Source organism: Bufo gargarizans, unplaced genomic scaffold, assembly GCF_014858855.1.
Source record: "Bufo gargarizans isolate SCDJY-AF-19 unplaced genomic scaffold, ASM1485885v1 original_scaffold_1345_pilon, whole genome shotgun sequence".
NCBI lineage: Eukaryota > Metazoa > Chordata > Amphibia > Anura > Bufonidae > Bufo > Bufo gargarizans.
In genome coordinates, this window is record NW_025334318.1 from 100,480 (window position 1) to 114,299 (window position 13,820).

At 42.9% G+C, this 13,820-nt stretch overlaps 1 protein-coding gene across 3 annotated transcripts in view; it reads right to left on the minus strand.

The window, feature by feature from the left end:
- Nucleotides 1-4,076: 4,076 nt before the first annotated feature.
- The window catches only part of UBE3B (ubiquitin protein ligase E3B), a 53,963-nt gene continuing 44,219 nt past the window's right edge, over nucleotides 4,077-13,820 (minus strand). For 2 of the 3 annotated variants that reach the window (XM_044273929.1, XM_044273930.1), the window contains exons 25-28: nucleotides 13,631-13,813; nucleotides 7,480-7,591; nucleotides 5,499-5,591; nucleotides 4,077-5,238 (exon numbers count right to left, since the gene is read on the minus strand). In XM_044273929.1, the coding sequence (XP_044129864.1) occupies nucleotides 5,047-5,238; nucleotides 5,499-5,591; nucleotides 7,480-7,591; nucleotides 13,631-13,813 (580 nt within the window). In that variant the 3' untranslated portion in view covers nucleotides 4,077-5,046. Of the gene's footprint in view, nucleotides 5,239-5,498; nucleotides 5,592-7,479; nucleotides 7,592-13,301; nucleotides 13,444-13,630; nucleotides 13,814-13,820 lie in introns of those variants that run through there. The other variant, XM_044273931.1, reaches the window with a different exon arrangement.

The following is a 13,820-nucleotide window of genomic DNA, read 5'->3' on the forward strand; positions in this document are numbered from 1 at the left end:
TGTTGTGATTTGCAAGTTGCAGCGACGGTGATCTGTCACAAGAAACCAAAACCTGTTGGATTTCATGAGGCCGTCAGGTCACAGAACCCCATTCGCTTTCATCATATTGCAATATACAGTACGGTAGCATTGATATACCATGGTACCACGATTGGAAACCTATGCTAAGTTTGGTTGTTACATCCATACTATCGATGCTGAAACTGGCCTAAGGCTGGATCCATATCTCATCTTATTACTTATCTTACTGTAGCATGTTATATTTCCTTTTTCAATAGCTGGAAATGATGTAACGCAGGTTTATCCGACCTCATGCACAGAACCATGCGGTAGTATATTCACTGTAATTTCTGGACAGTGACTGTATAAAAACTGTTTTAATGCCACATGCAACAATTTTTTTCATATGGCAGCACAAAAAAAGAGCTCCATAGGATAACAAAATCCATGTGTCACCATCTTCTGGCTCGTGGGGTCTGAGAAGAAAATGTTTGAGAAGCCCTATTTTGCCTGAAGGCTTCAGATGCAATAAGAAATCATGGGAGTCATTTATTATAGATCTACACCAGTTTTCTGGCATGGAAAAGTCGCAAATTTTGTGGCAAGTGCTAGTTTCTGAAACCCCCTTCCCACGGGAGGTGGGAGCTCCATGGCTCAACCTATTTAAAGGGGTTTTCTAACTGGATAGGTCATCTGTATCTGATCGGTGAGGGTCTGACACCCGGGACCCTCAACGTTTCCGCTGTTTTGAGAAGGCAACAGCACTTCTGTGAGGACTGTGGCCTTCTCTCTGCTTTTGCTAGGCATTGTGCTTGGTAAGCTGAGAGAAGGCAACAGTGCTCACAGGAGCGGTGCCTTCTCAAAACAGCTGATCGGCGGGGTTCTTGTGTGTTGGACCCCCACTGATCAGATACTGATGACCTATCCAGAGGATAGTGTTTTCCAGGACTTCAATATCGATGATCTATCTTTAGGAAATTTCAGCTGACAGGTCCTTTTTAAAAAGTGTAAAAACTGAAATAATAGACAAAAGTAAAGTAAGAAAAAGATGAACAAGCAAGTTATGACATCATGGGACAATTTCCCCATCTACCGTGCGGGACAATGGATGGAAAAACAAACACAACAGATAACAAAACCAATGGTTTTACATCTTTTGACTTCAATGTAAAAGCAAACGGATGGAAAAGGGAATGTTTTTTCCAAAATGGATTATAAAGGATGGCTTTTTGAACACAGAAAAACAAAAAGGATCCCACTGAAAACAATGTGATCCTTTGTCAGATCCACTGCATATGTTCTCTGGTCTGAGAGTATAGCAATGAACTAAAGGATAAAAGACAATACAGTCTTAGGGTCCATTCACATGTCTGTATGTGTTTTGCAATGTGACACTGGCAATGTGCGTTACCGCACATCGCCGGCACTCTCATAGAAAAAGCCTTTTCTTGCAGACTAGAATAGGACATGTTCTATTTTTTTGCGGAACGGAAGTGCGGATCCGCAAATGCGGATAGCACGTTCCGGGGCCCCATTGAAAATGAATAGGTCTGCACCTGTTCCGCAAAATTGCGGAACGGATGTGGACCCATTTTGCGGACAAGTGAATGGACCCTTACTATCCTCTCCTGAGCATGCCTTCCTGAACTATCATGAATGAGTAGTCTTTTAAACACGGACATTATATATTTTACCCAAAATCAGGAACAATTTACCGGAATAATAAATCAATAACAGATCAATAAAAATGAGAAAAAACATAAAGAATGTGCATGTGGCCTATTAAAAAAGACACAGTTAATAGTAAATAATTTATTTTGCATCTTTTGAAGCATTTACTTGCAGCAGGATCTTCCCCTTTTACACAGTAAGAGGGTGTCCTAGCACAGATTACTGGACTTCTAGAGATCAATGAACAGAACAATCTTCCTCATTCCAGTGTCGAGGGACAGAGTAGGAGATTCTCAAAGCAATGAAGAATCAATGTAGTTCCTAGTTTTACAGTGGCTTAAATTCAATTTAAAATGAAATAAACTCATACTAGAGATATATATACAATAATGCTGTAGTAAAACCATTTAGACTGTAAGAACTTGTTACATTTTGATGTAGATTTTATGGGAATTGTTAGGAATGTCAGTAGTGTTAGCTATATATAATCTGTGCTATTTTCAGGCATGACAACAGGGATTCGAGGCTGCTTTGTGCACATACACTCATTGCAAAAGGCCGGTGCACTAAGCTGTTATTATGCGTGTACGGTGCCATGTCTCTATAGGTGTACATCCCTGTACATATTTTTATAGACATATGTATGCATACAATGTGGAGCAGAAGGATAACCATTAGAGATGGAATGAGGGGAACAGTTAGTGAGCGAGCAAGGATTTTTTGTGTAATAAATATGTTCTATACATATGAAAGCACACAACTCCTTAGCAATACACTGTCATTTCTAGTTTTTGGACTCTTAAATGTACACTAAACACAAAAAGCTATCCCTGCACTTCCTTCCTTCATCTACTCGGTCAGAAGGTCAACCATGTTCTCCACCTCCTTACAGCCCTGTCACAAGCTGTAAGACAACTGGCTGGAACAGTCGCCTCATCTGTCTTTGCAGCAGGATAAAGAGATTCTTAGAACCCATGCCCTTTTCTGAGCCATAAGTCGGTCACTTTCCGCAGCTGTTTTTATATCTTTTTCAATAGAGGGGGGGAAAAGACAATAAAAAAATGCAGTTCACACCATTTACAAATAAACATCACAAAAAAACAACACAAAAACCTAAGCAAAAAATGCAAGTGCCATAAAAACACATGCACATGTAACTGGTAAAAAAATGCCAGTGCAAAATTCATGAACCGGTCGCCTCCCTAAGATTCTTAGACCCTATTCCCTTTGATAAGCCCTACCCCATAAGTCAGTCACAAGTCAAAGATAGAACAGATCAGCAGGAGTTTAATGGGGTTGTCTCATTACAAAAATGTATCCCCTATCCACTTAATAGGGAATAAGTGTCTGATCGGTGGGGTGCAACCACCTGGGCCCCGAATATCACAAGAACAGGGATCTGTGTTCCACCATTTGAATGGAGCACATTCAATTCCATGGGACTGCCAGTGATAGCTGGGTAAAAGTGTTTGGTTATCACCGGCAGCCCCACAGGGTTGAATGGAGAAGCAGCGCACATGTGTGTTTGCCGGTCTATTCAAACAGGTGAACAAGGGACCCTGTTCTTGTGAATAATGGGGCCCCAGGAGTAGGATCCTACCAATCAGATTCTGTGGATAGGGGATAAGTTGTTGTAATGGGACAATCCCTGTAACCTCAGGATTTCTACAAGACTGTATGTGTCTGGGTCATGCAGAAATCACTGCAGACTAACAAAGTGAAGACAACTATATTTCTTGTATAGTTTTAGCACACATTTCTAAGTTTAGTGTTCTTTTAAAACACTGAATTGTTCCTGGTACTGCTAAAATACTTCTTTCTCTTATGTGTCCCTAAAAGAGAAGAAAAACCAAAATATATTACATATGTACAATCTATAAGTATAAACACATGATCATATTGAATATAAAGTATATATACAATGGCCTATTCCAGTGGTGTAGAAGTGGTTACACTATATGTTAATGTATGGCTTTAAAGAGATCTTGTATCCACGAAATGCAGCACAATCTGCCGGACAGCTTGTTATAGAGCAGGAGGAGCTGAGCAGATTGATATATAGTTTTATGGCAAAAGATTCAGTAAAACTTCATTTATACATTTATTTCTCAGCTTTTTGCAACTTTTGTTGTACACGGAGGAAAGGTTATCAGTGACTGATAGTACTGCGTGTGTATACAAAGATAGCTGTCAGTCACTGATAGATGTACATGGGAGAGGTGTTATCAGTGATTGATAGCATTCTCTGTGTAAGTGTGTATACATAGATAGCTGTCAGTCACTGATAGTTGTACATGGGGAGGTGTTATCAGTGACTGATAGTATTCTTTGTGTACGTAAGTGTGTATACAGAGTTAGCTGTCAGTCACTGATAGTTGTACATGGGGGAGGTGTTATCAGTGACTGATAGTATTCTTTGTGTACGTAAGTGTGTATACAGAGTTAGCTGTCAGTCACTGATAGATGTACATAGGGGAGGTGTTATCAGTGATTGATAGTATTCTCTGTGTAAGTTTGTATATAGAGATAGCAGTCCGTCACTGATACATGACGTCGGTTATAGAGTACGGAAAGAGCAGAGATGTAAAAACTACAAATTTTACTGAATCTTTTCCCATAAAACTATATATCAATCTGCTTAGCTCCTCCTACTCTATACATGCTGCCTGCAGATTGCACTGCATTTCGTGGTAACTGGTTCTCTTTAAAAATCCTGGTCTGTGCAAAGATCTGGCCTGTGTGAAATGGCAGAAACTGGACTCAACTGCAAAAAAGACACTGGAGACTTATTAAAGCCTTTGCAGCACTTTTGTGGTGTAAAAAAATTTGACAAGTTTTGGTACATGCTATATTTGCACTATAATTTGTGTCTTTTTGTGCTTCCCATCACTTTTCAGATGTGGCAAGAAAATGGGATGGGGGTTAGTGGAAGGGGCATGTACGACTTAATAAATGTGGTGCATCTTACTCCAGTGGTCTTTTTATGACACTCCAGTCTTAGTAAATCCACCCCATAGTGTCTACAGACCTTATAAGACTCTGCAATCTGTAAATCTATGAGGTCTAAGCATAATACCATTTCTTAAAACCACCTACTTTTATCTAATTTCTAGCTATAAATTTTACATGAATCTCTGAAAAATGTAAACCCATTAAGTTAATTATACTAGAAACACAAGTCAAACGTTTACAAGTTAAAGTATCAGTTGTGCTTCCTTAAGTCGGCATGTTTCAAACCTGATGGGGCTGGACATGGGGGAGTAGATATCTTAGAGCTTCATATATGTAATCCTTCATAAATTGCTCTGGAACATGGTACAGACCCGAGGGGTGGGGGAAATATGGGACTTCATGGTTAAAATCAAACAAAAAGCGCTATGACAGTTCAAAGCCCGTGTTCATGCTGATGGCGTAACGGAGTTTCTCTCGCAGGATAACCTTCTTGCTGTAGTTGGGAAGTTTTAGAAGGTTAAAACAAGTAGAAGAGGTGGGAAGGCGGCCTCCGGGTTCTTTTTTCCTAATCGTAAAGAAGCCACGTAGAACACTACCCAAGGTGTCCCCGGTATCCTAAAATGAAAATTAAAGCATTTTTTGAAAGGTTAAACCATTTTTAGGGCAAAGTTAAGGTGTATATAATAAGGCTCTGTTCACACTGTGGTCATATACTGTGGGAAAATCTCCTGACATATACAATGGACTTATAAACTGTACTGTGAAACAAAAAGATGAAATGTGAGGTCATCTGGCAGTTGAGGGCAGACACACTGTTACATTAATTATTGCAATATCCATCCCTAAAACTGGCTACCTGTTAATAAGGGTCTCACCTGATCATCTGACACCTCCACACAGCGAATGGAGAATGGAGGCTTGAGGTAGGCAAAGCCTAAAAGAGGAGGTCGGGAGCAGCTAGTGACAAACTGAAAGAGGAAACAATATAATATCAGAATATTTACATGGTACAAACCTTAAAGGGGTTAGGCCAAATTCATTCCCTATTCCTTTAATAGAGGATTACTAGCTGATATCTGTGGTTTTGACAGCTGGGGCCCCCACCAATCATAAGAAAGGGGGACCTATTCCCCTGTTTTGATGAAGCGGCAGGTCGTGCATGCACTCTGCTATTCCAGTTATTCTCTATGGGAGTGACGGATATAGCCAAGTACAATGCTTCCATAGAGAATGAATAGAGCAACTGTGCGCAAGCAGAGCCTGCCTCTCCATCAGAAGAGGGAAATGGGACCCTCGTTCTTACAATAGGTTGGGGTCCCATTGGCTGGACCCCCAGTGATCAACTAGTCATCCCCTATTTTGTGGATAGGGAATAATTTAAAACTTGGCATTGGCACAACCCATTTAATGACCAGTGTATTTTGGGCCTTGAGAACCAGGCGAATTTTACATTCTTTCATCAAGACATTCCAATAACCATGACTTTATATTTCCATTGACAAAGCTGTACCACTGCTTGTTTTTCTGTGGGGAGAATTGTAGATTTTATTGATACCATTTCAGGGTATATATAATTTATATTTCAAGTTTCATTTTTGGAAATGATTCACCGGGGTAAATTGAGGAAAAAAGAACGACAAAAATTGGCACAACACAATTTATTTTTGTTAGTTTTTTACTACCGTATATAGTCGAGTATAAGCCGACCCGAATATAAGCCGAGGCCCCTAATTTTACCCCAAAAAAATGGGAAAAATTATTGACTTGAGTATAAGACTAGGGTGGGAAATGCAGCAAACTACTGGTAAATTTCAAAAATAAAAATAGATACCGTACCAATAAAATTACATTAATTGAGGCATCAGTAGGTTAAAGGTTTTTGAATATTTATTTCAAAGAAAAACAATATGGTATCAACAATAACTTTAACAGTACAAAAACCAACTAAAGCGAATATTCGATTTTTGGGAAAATACCAGTTCATGCGAAAATTGGAATGCGATTTTTTTGCGAATTTTCGCAATCAAGACCTAGACTCGAGTATAAGACGAGGGGGCTTTTTGAGCACAAAAATATGTGCCAAAAAACTCGTCTTATACTCGAGTATATACGGTAATTAAAAACAAACATATATTTTTAGTTTTTTTTTTTAGGGGGGGGGGGGGATTTATCATGTAGAGAAAGTTAATACAACTTACTAATGTATTGTGATCGTCCATCATGTAGAGAAAGTTAATACAACTTACTAATGTATTGTGATCGTCCATATTGCCTCCTTTGCTAGCGTGATTCATTTTTCCATCAGATTATACACTACTCGTTTCCATGGTTATGACCACCCTTTAATCCAGCAGCAGTGGTTGCTCTCTGGTGGCCGGGACCGTGGGAGTGCTAGTGCTTTTTCCTATAGTGTGCAAGCACGGCCACCATTGGTGAACTGCAGGGTGGCTGTAACCATGGAAACAAGCAGTGTATAATGTGATGGAAAAATGAATCCAGCCAGCAAAGGAAGCAATATGGATAATAATACATTAATAAGTGCCTTGTATTAACTTTCTCTACTATGATAAATACCACTTACAAAAGTGAGACAACCCATTTAAGCTTGTTTTTCATTTTTTCTTTGTCCCACTAGGGGCTTAGTATCTGTAATCATTAGATTGCAGGTAAAATGTTCAAGAATATTAAGCATGACCTAATAGGCAGATGCCACTGGCAGACCTGGGGACCTTTTTCAGGTCCCTAGCTGCCATGGAACCCAATAAGCACCCTGTAAACATGTCAGACCAAGACATCTAAGAAGGATGTCAGCACAGATTGTACAGACAAGGTTAATACTATGAAAAATTACATTACCTTTAGAAACATGGCTTTTTCCTCTGAGTTGAAATCATTCGCTAAAATATCCCAAAGCCACACAATAACGCGATGACTGCCATGGAAACCTCCATAGTACACAGTGTGCTTTCTGTTATTAAAAAATAAAAAAAAAAAAGTTAATTTTTTTTCTTCTTTTTTTGCTGAAATTATAAATAATTCAGCTTCCTCCATACACAATACTACTGATTTATATCATGTATCGATCCCAACAAATACTGTTTTTGAAGAGATCCAACTAGTAGAAGTTTTAGGGCACTGCTTACTTGGAAAAATGCTGCAAGGCTCCGCTCCACAAGGAAGAAATCTGTAGCATCATCTACATAACTCTGTAGTGCCATCTATACCTTCTAGGTGAACATCCAATTCTTTTGAGAACCTTGAAACATCACTGACACACCCAAACTAGAGACATTGAAGCAGGTTTACTAATCCTGTTTAAGGCCTCATGCACACGGCCGTTGCCCGGCAATGGCCGTATTGCAGCCTGCAAACACTTGAATGGGTCCGCAATCTGAAGCTGCAGTGCGGAACGGAGGCACGGAACCCCATGGAAGCACTACGTAGTGCTTCCATGGTGTTTCTGTCCGTGGCTCCACACCACAAAAAAATAGGACATGTTCTATTTTTTGCGATGCGTACGGATCACGGACCCATTCAAGCTGAATGGGTCTTGATCCACCCCGGCCGCCGCACGAACGTTGCCCTTGTGTTATTGACCGCAAATTGCGGTAACCAATGCACGGAACAGCCGCACAATGGTCGTGTGCACGAGGCCTAAAATGTAGACATCAGGCTTAAAATCCGGCAAAATTATCACAGTGGCTCAGGCTGGATGATAAAACCTGTATTACACCTGCTGATTTTCGGCAGATGATCACTAACGGGCGTTCGTATGAACGCTTATTAGCAATCAGTCAATTGCTATCCATGAAGCAAACATAATTACAAAAAACAAAATGACATGTCGGGCCCATCTACCAGGCGTCAAAGTGGCTTCCGCAGATGGGTCCCTAACACTAAATATACTGCCTCTCTTTGGACTTACTCAAGCCTACAATATTCAGGGCAGTGTAGAGACCAGCTGGGCCCGACACATGTTTGAGCAAATATGTGCGCTAAGAGCTTCCATTAACTCATTTATAGTCTGTATTGTACCACTTTTATTTAGAATGACCCCCATTTCTTAGCTCTATTGTTTGTATGTATAATGGTGTGCAGCCATTTTCTTTTTTTACTACATAGGATGTCTATAGTAGTTCAGTTTGTCCTCCCTCTCAGCGGGTGTAAAATAGGCCCCCATTTTGGACCGGTGGCGAGGGTCCAACAAGGTGGAGAGCCAGAAGTCATCCCTTTGCAGAATGGTGAAAATTTAGCTCTTACTATGCAAGCAAGTGAGCCTGCATTGGGCCATTTGCGCAAGTTACTCGGAGGGACTCCCTGCCTCAATCTCCACTGCATACTGCCACCATGTGCCTGGGTCATCTGCCTCCTTTTCCTCATCTCCTGCCCCTCCTCTCACCTGTGTAGAAAAACCACCCATTTTGCCACACATTGTTTGTGCTCCAATGTCCTCCGTCTCCAGTCCCCTGACCAGCCAGATTTACCAGCATCTGTTCCAGGATATGAAGCGGTATGACGTTGTTCATCCCGTAGTCCTGGCGACTGACGAATAACGTGGCCTCCTCAAAGGGCCTGAGCAAACAGCAGGTGTCACGCATGAGCTGCCACTGGCTGACATTGAAGTTACACAGGGGAGTACTCCTGTCCGCTTGGATCATCAAGAAATAATTTATGGCCTTTCTCTGTTCGTATAGTCGGTCCAACATATGGAGGGTGGAATTCCAAAGGGTGGAAAGGTTGCATATCAGCATATGTTGGGGGACCCCGTTCTGCCGCTGCAGCTCAAGGAGGGTGTGCTTGGCGGTGTACAAGTGGCTGAAGTGCATGCAAAGTTTCCTGGCCATTTTTAGGATGTCATGCAGATAGGTGGAAGACTTCAGGAACCACTTGACAAACAGATTGAACACGTGCGCCATGCAGGGCGCATGGTTCAGTCCTCCTTGACGCAGCGCCGACACCATGTCCTGCCCAGCCATGTTTCTGTTGTCAGTCACCATGGTTCAGATTTTGAGTTGTCGCAGAGAAAGCCAGGATTTGATTTCTTGATAAAGGACACGGAGCAGTTCCTCCCCTGTGTGACTCCATTCACCCAGGCAAACGAGGTGTAGAACATGTGGTAAGCTGGAGGAGCACTGTGAATTGTCCCTGCAGTGGAGGCTGAGGACAGGGTGGAGGATGAGGAGGCATAGGCGGACAGCGTGAGAACGTTGAGGCGAAAGCGGCGTCACCTGGCCAAGTTGCTGGTTTGGCTGGGCAGGAACCACATTTACCCAGTGGGCTGTAAAAGACATATATTGTCCTTGACCGTAGTTACAGCTCCACACGACGGCGCTGCCATGCACTTTGGCAGACCCTGACAGGCTCAAGGACTGGCCCACCTTCTGTTCTACATAGTTGTGCAGGGCTGGTACTGCCATTTTGGAAAAGAAATGACGGCTTGGGACTCTCCACCTCGGCTCAGCACAAGCCATCAGTTCTCTGAAAGGTGCAGAGTCCACCATTTGGAAAGTGAAGGACTGCAGCACCAGAAACTTGGCCAGGAGCACGTTCAGCTTCTTCGCCGTTGGATGAGTGCACGCATACTGTTGTCGCTTGGAAATCGCTTCGGTGATCGATTGCTGACAGAATGACTGACAAGGAGTAGGAGGGTGAAGAGCAGGCGCATCAGGACTGGTAGATGATGGGAAGCACAGACAGCTCACTTCGGCTGAGGTGGTGAAGCCTTGACTGCCTGAAATCGGGTGCGTGCCACTGGGTGATGCAGCAGGCTGGATCAGCACATTGGAGCCACGGTTCTCCCAGGCCACTTTATGGTGACGCTGCATATGTTGACGCAGGATCATGGTGCCAACATTGGCACCCTGGCCACGCTTCACCTTCTGCCCACAGATTCGGCAAATGGCCATGTTCACCTCCTCCGGCGGCTTAACAAAAAACTGCCACACCGCAGAGTAGGTGATTTTACCCCCAACACTCCGCACTGACTGACTGCTACCGCCACTCCCTCCGTTAACCCCTGCACCACTACTTTCTGGGCAGGTAGGCTCCTGCTAAGTGGTCTACCCCGGGCACATTTGGTTCCCAACCTCACACTGCTGCCTCACGCGCAAGCTGCCACCCTCTTCTCCCGATGATGATGAAGCCCCTTCGTCACCTGGCTCCCAATTGTGATCGGCTACATCATTAACGAGTACTGTCTGCACATGACTGATGTCCTCCTCAACTGTCTCTGAGCCTGGAGCCTGACCGCTCGCAACACCAGCTCCCACGCCACTCTCCTCATCACTACTTGCCCGCCTACCGGAGGAAGCGACCGATGTCTCCTCCAGATCATGGCTGGGCAGTAGCTGCTGACTGTCCTCTAGTAGCTCATCCTCACTGTATAGTGGAGCTGATCCCACAGCATATAATACTTCTCTGGCTGGGGGAACAGAAAAGGACAGAGGCAGGTTGAGGACAGGTGAAAGCACAGGGCCTGCTCCCGGGCCATGCCAACTAAGGGTCGTGTCTGACGAACCCACCGACTCTTGGCTGGGGGTGTCTGATGTCACTTGGGACGAAGTGGATGACCAACTCAACCATTCAAGAACCGCTGGGTTGCTGAACAAGACACGACTGCTAGCTTACACTGGGCGCTCAGGCCTCTCAAAGTGACTCCTGCTGCCACGTCCCCTTACTCTGCTGCGACCTGTGTCTGCGCTAGAAACATTTAGGCCTCTGCCCCTCCACTGTGCAGGGCCTGTCACTTCTCTGTCTGACATACTGTTAGATCAAATAAGTAAATAAAAATCAAATTAATACACCCCCAAAAAAGGGCTTATGTGTGGTGAAGTGAGGCAATTACAGCCCTTTTTGGCGTGTATTAGTGGCAAAAAAAGTATTATTTGCCGTTCAGCTGTGCAGTTATATGTTCTAAAGCCTTTTTTATTATGTATTAGTGGCAAAAAAAAAAACCATTATTTGCCGTTGTGTGGTGAAGTGACAAAATTACAGCTTTTTTCCCCACTAATACACACCAAAAAAGACTTCAGAACATATAACTGAACCTCTGAACGGGAAATAACTTTTTTTTTGCCACTAATACACCCCAAAAAGGGCTGTAATTTTTTCACTTCACCACACAACAGCTAATAAGCCCCTTGTTTGCCACTTATACATGCCAAAAAAGACTTTAGAACATATAACTGCACCGGACAAAGGCTAATAAGATGTAGAAATATTTTCTAGTAATACAACCTGTTAATGGCTGTATCTCACAGCATTTGCACCCCAATAAAAAGAACGGTTTGCTGGAATTACAGAGGTATCATCCATTGCAAATCTGAAAGCAGCAGTAGAATGGCAATTTTGATCCAGAGTCAGTGCAGCAAGGTGTAATAGGATTGCTCCTATTACCCAGGCTGTACACTCCTCTATTGGACCCTATTCTCCTTTTATCCTTTCCCTACACCTCTAATGCTCTTTCCCCAAACTTCTATTCAGCAAAATAAAAGTTTTAAAGTCTTGAAGTGGAAAATGGCTGAATCCAAGATGGCTGAGGCTATTTATAGGGCTGTGACATCACAGGGCTGGCTGCTGATTGGCTGCATGTATAGCATTGTGGGTGATCCCTCGTTCCCAGAATTCTTTGCTCCATGTCCCAACATGTGCAGCAGCCATTTTAGGAAAAAATGTGATTCGCTACCACGAATTCCACTTCGTCAACTTTGATTCGCTCATCTCTAGTTCAGATGATATTTATCTAATGTGTATGGCCACCTTAGAACCCAACCATCCAACAGTTCAAACATTAAAACTCCATACAAACATCAAATATACCATAACCATAAGTTCAATAACACCCAAGTGTGGTCATACATAGAACTGCTATATTCATATATCTATCTCAAATGCTCCTTTATATATAAGTAAGCAGTTAACTGAAGATGCAGTTGGCAAACCGCATCTTCTTCACCTCTCAGGCCACGTTCTTTTTATCGCACAGAAATAATGTGGTACTGTTTATCCTGGGTAAACCGTGAATCAAACAGGTCAAAATTCAATCTGCTCATTTCTCGTCTTCCATTGGACTGAGCACATTGAGATCAGGATCCCTTAACAGTTGTGTAATGGCTATGGTTAAGGACATGTCTGTTTAAGTAACAACTTGCATTCCCTTTGTAATAACAATTGTAGAGCATCTATTATTACTACTCTGTACTGTTCCATTCCTTTATCATTCCTGCTGGAAGTTATAAATGAATTACAAGCAATGAGGGTCCAGATCGGTGTTGGGGATGTGTCCCTGCACAGACTGACACTACCCAATCAGTGTCAAACTGGGACACACCTCCAACTGGTAACACCCAGCTAGACCTTTATTGCAGACCGTTAGTAATTCAGTCATACACTTCTAGCAGGAATACTAAAGGAATGGCCCAACAATGAGTCATAGGAATAGATGCTCCAGAGTTGTTATTAAAGGGGGAATGCAAGCAGTTACTAAAAGACATATCAGAGGAGGTTACGGGTCCTCTTTAAAGGGTTTCTCCAGCTTTAAAACAATACTTGACAGTCCCCTCCTTACCTGGGAGGGTCACCTGCTGCTTGGGGGGGGACACATCACATGTGACTCCATCCACTCTGGAAGTTGACAAGCAGGGAAGCAGTGCCTGGGGAACCAGAACCGATCATCGGGGAGCAGGTAAGGAGGCTTACCTCCACAAGTCTAGCGTGGAGGAGAGGGCTGCTGAAAATTGTTTCAAAGCTGAACAAGGCCTTTAAGTCCATTTGTAAAGCGTTATCCCGACTGTACATGATATGTTACATTGGTTTTCCCACCTGCATTTAGACAAACATCTGTATACTTAATTTGGTATCACACTGCAGTAAGAGACAAGCATATTATGGATACGCTGAAGACAAGCATCAAGTCTACAGTGCAACATAAGAGGAACCTCTCTAAAATAAATCCAAGTGTAACATTTGGCAGAAAATACAGAGTATCTCATTTCATTATTGAACTCACTTGAGGTCATCCAAGTCAATCTCCGCATTGTCCCCTGATATAAGACGCTGCAACTCGGGTGCTGAGAACATACGTATCCACTCAGGCCGGATGATAGAGCGGAAACCGCTGATGAGAGCAGCTGTCTGGTTCTTAATCTGTGTGTGCATGCGGAAGTGAGCCATAAGGTGGATGTAACTGATCCTAAAGA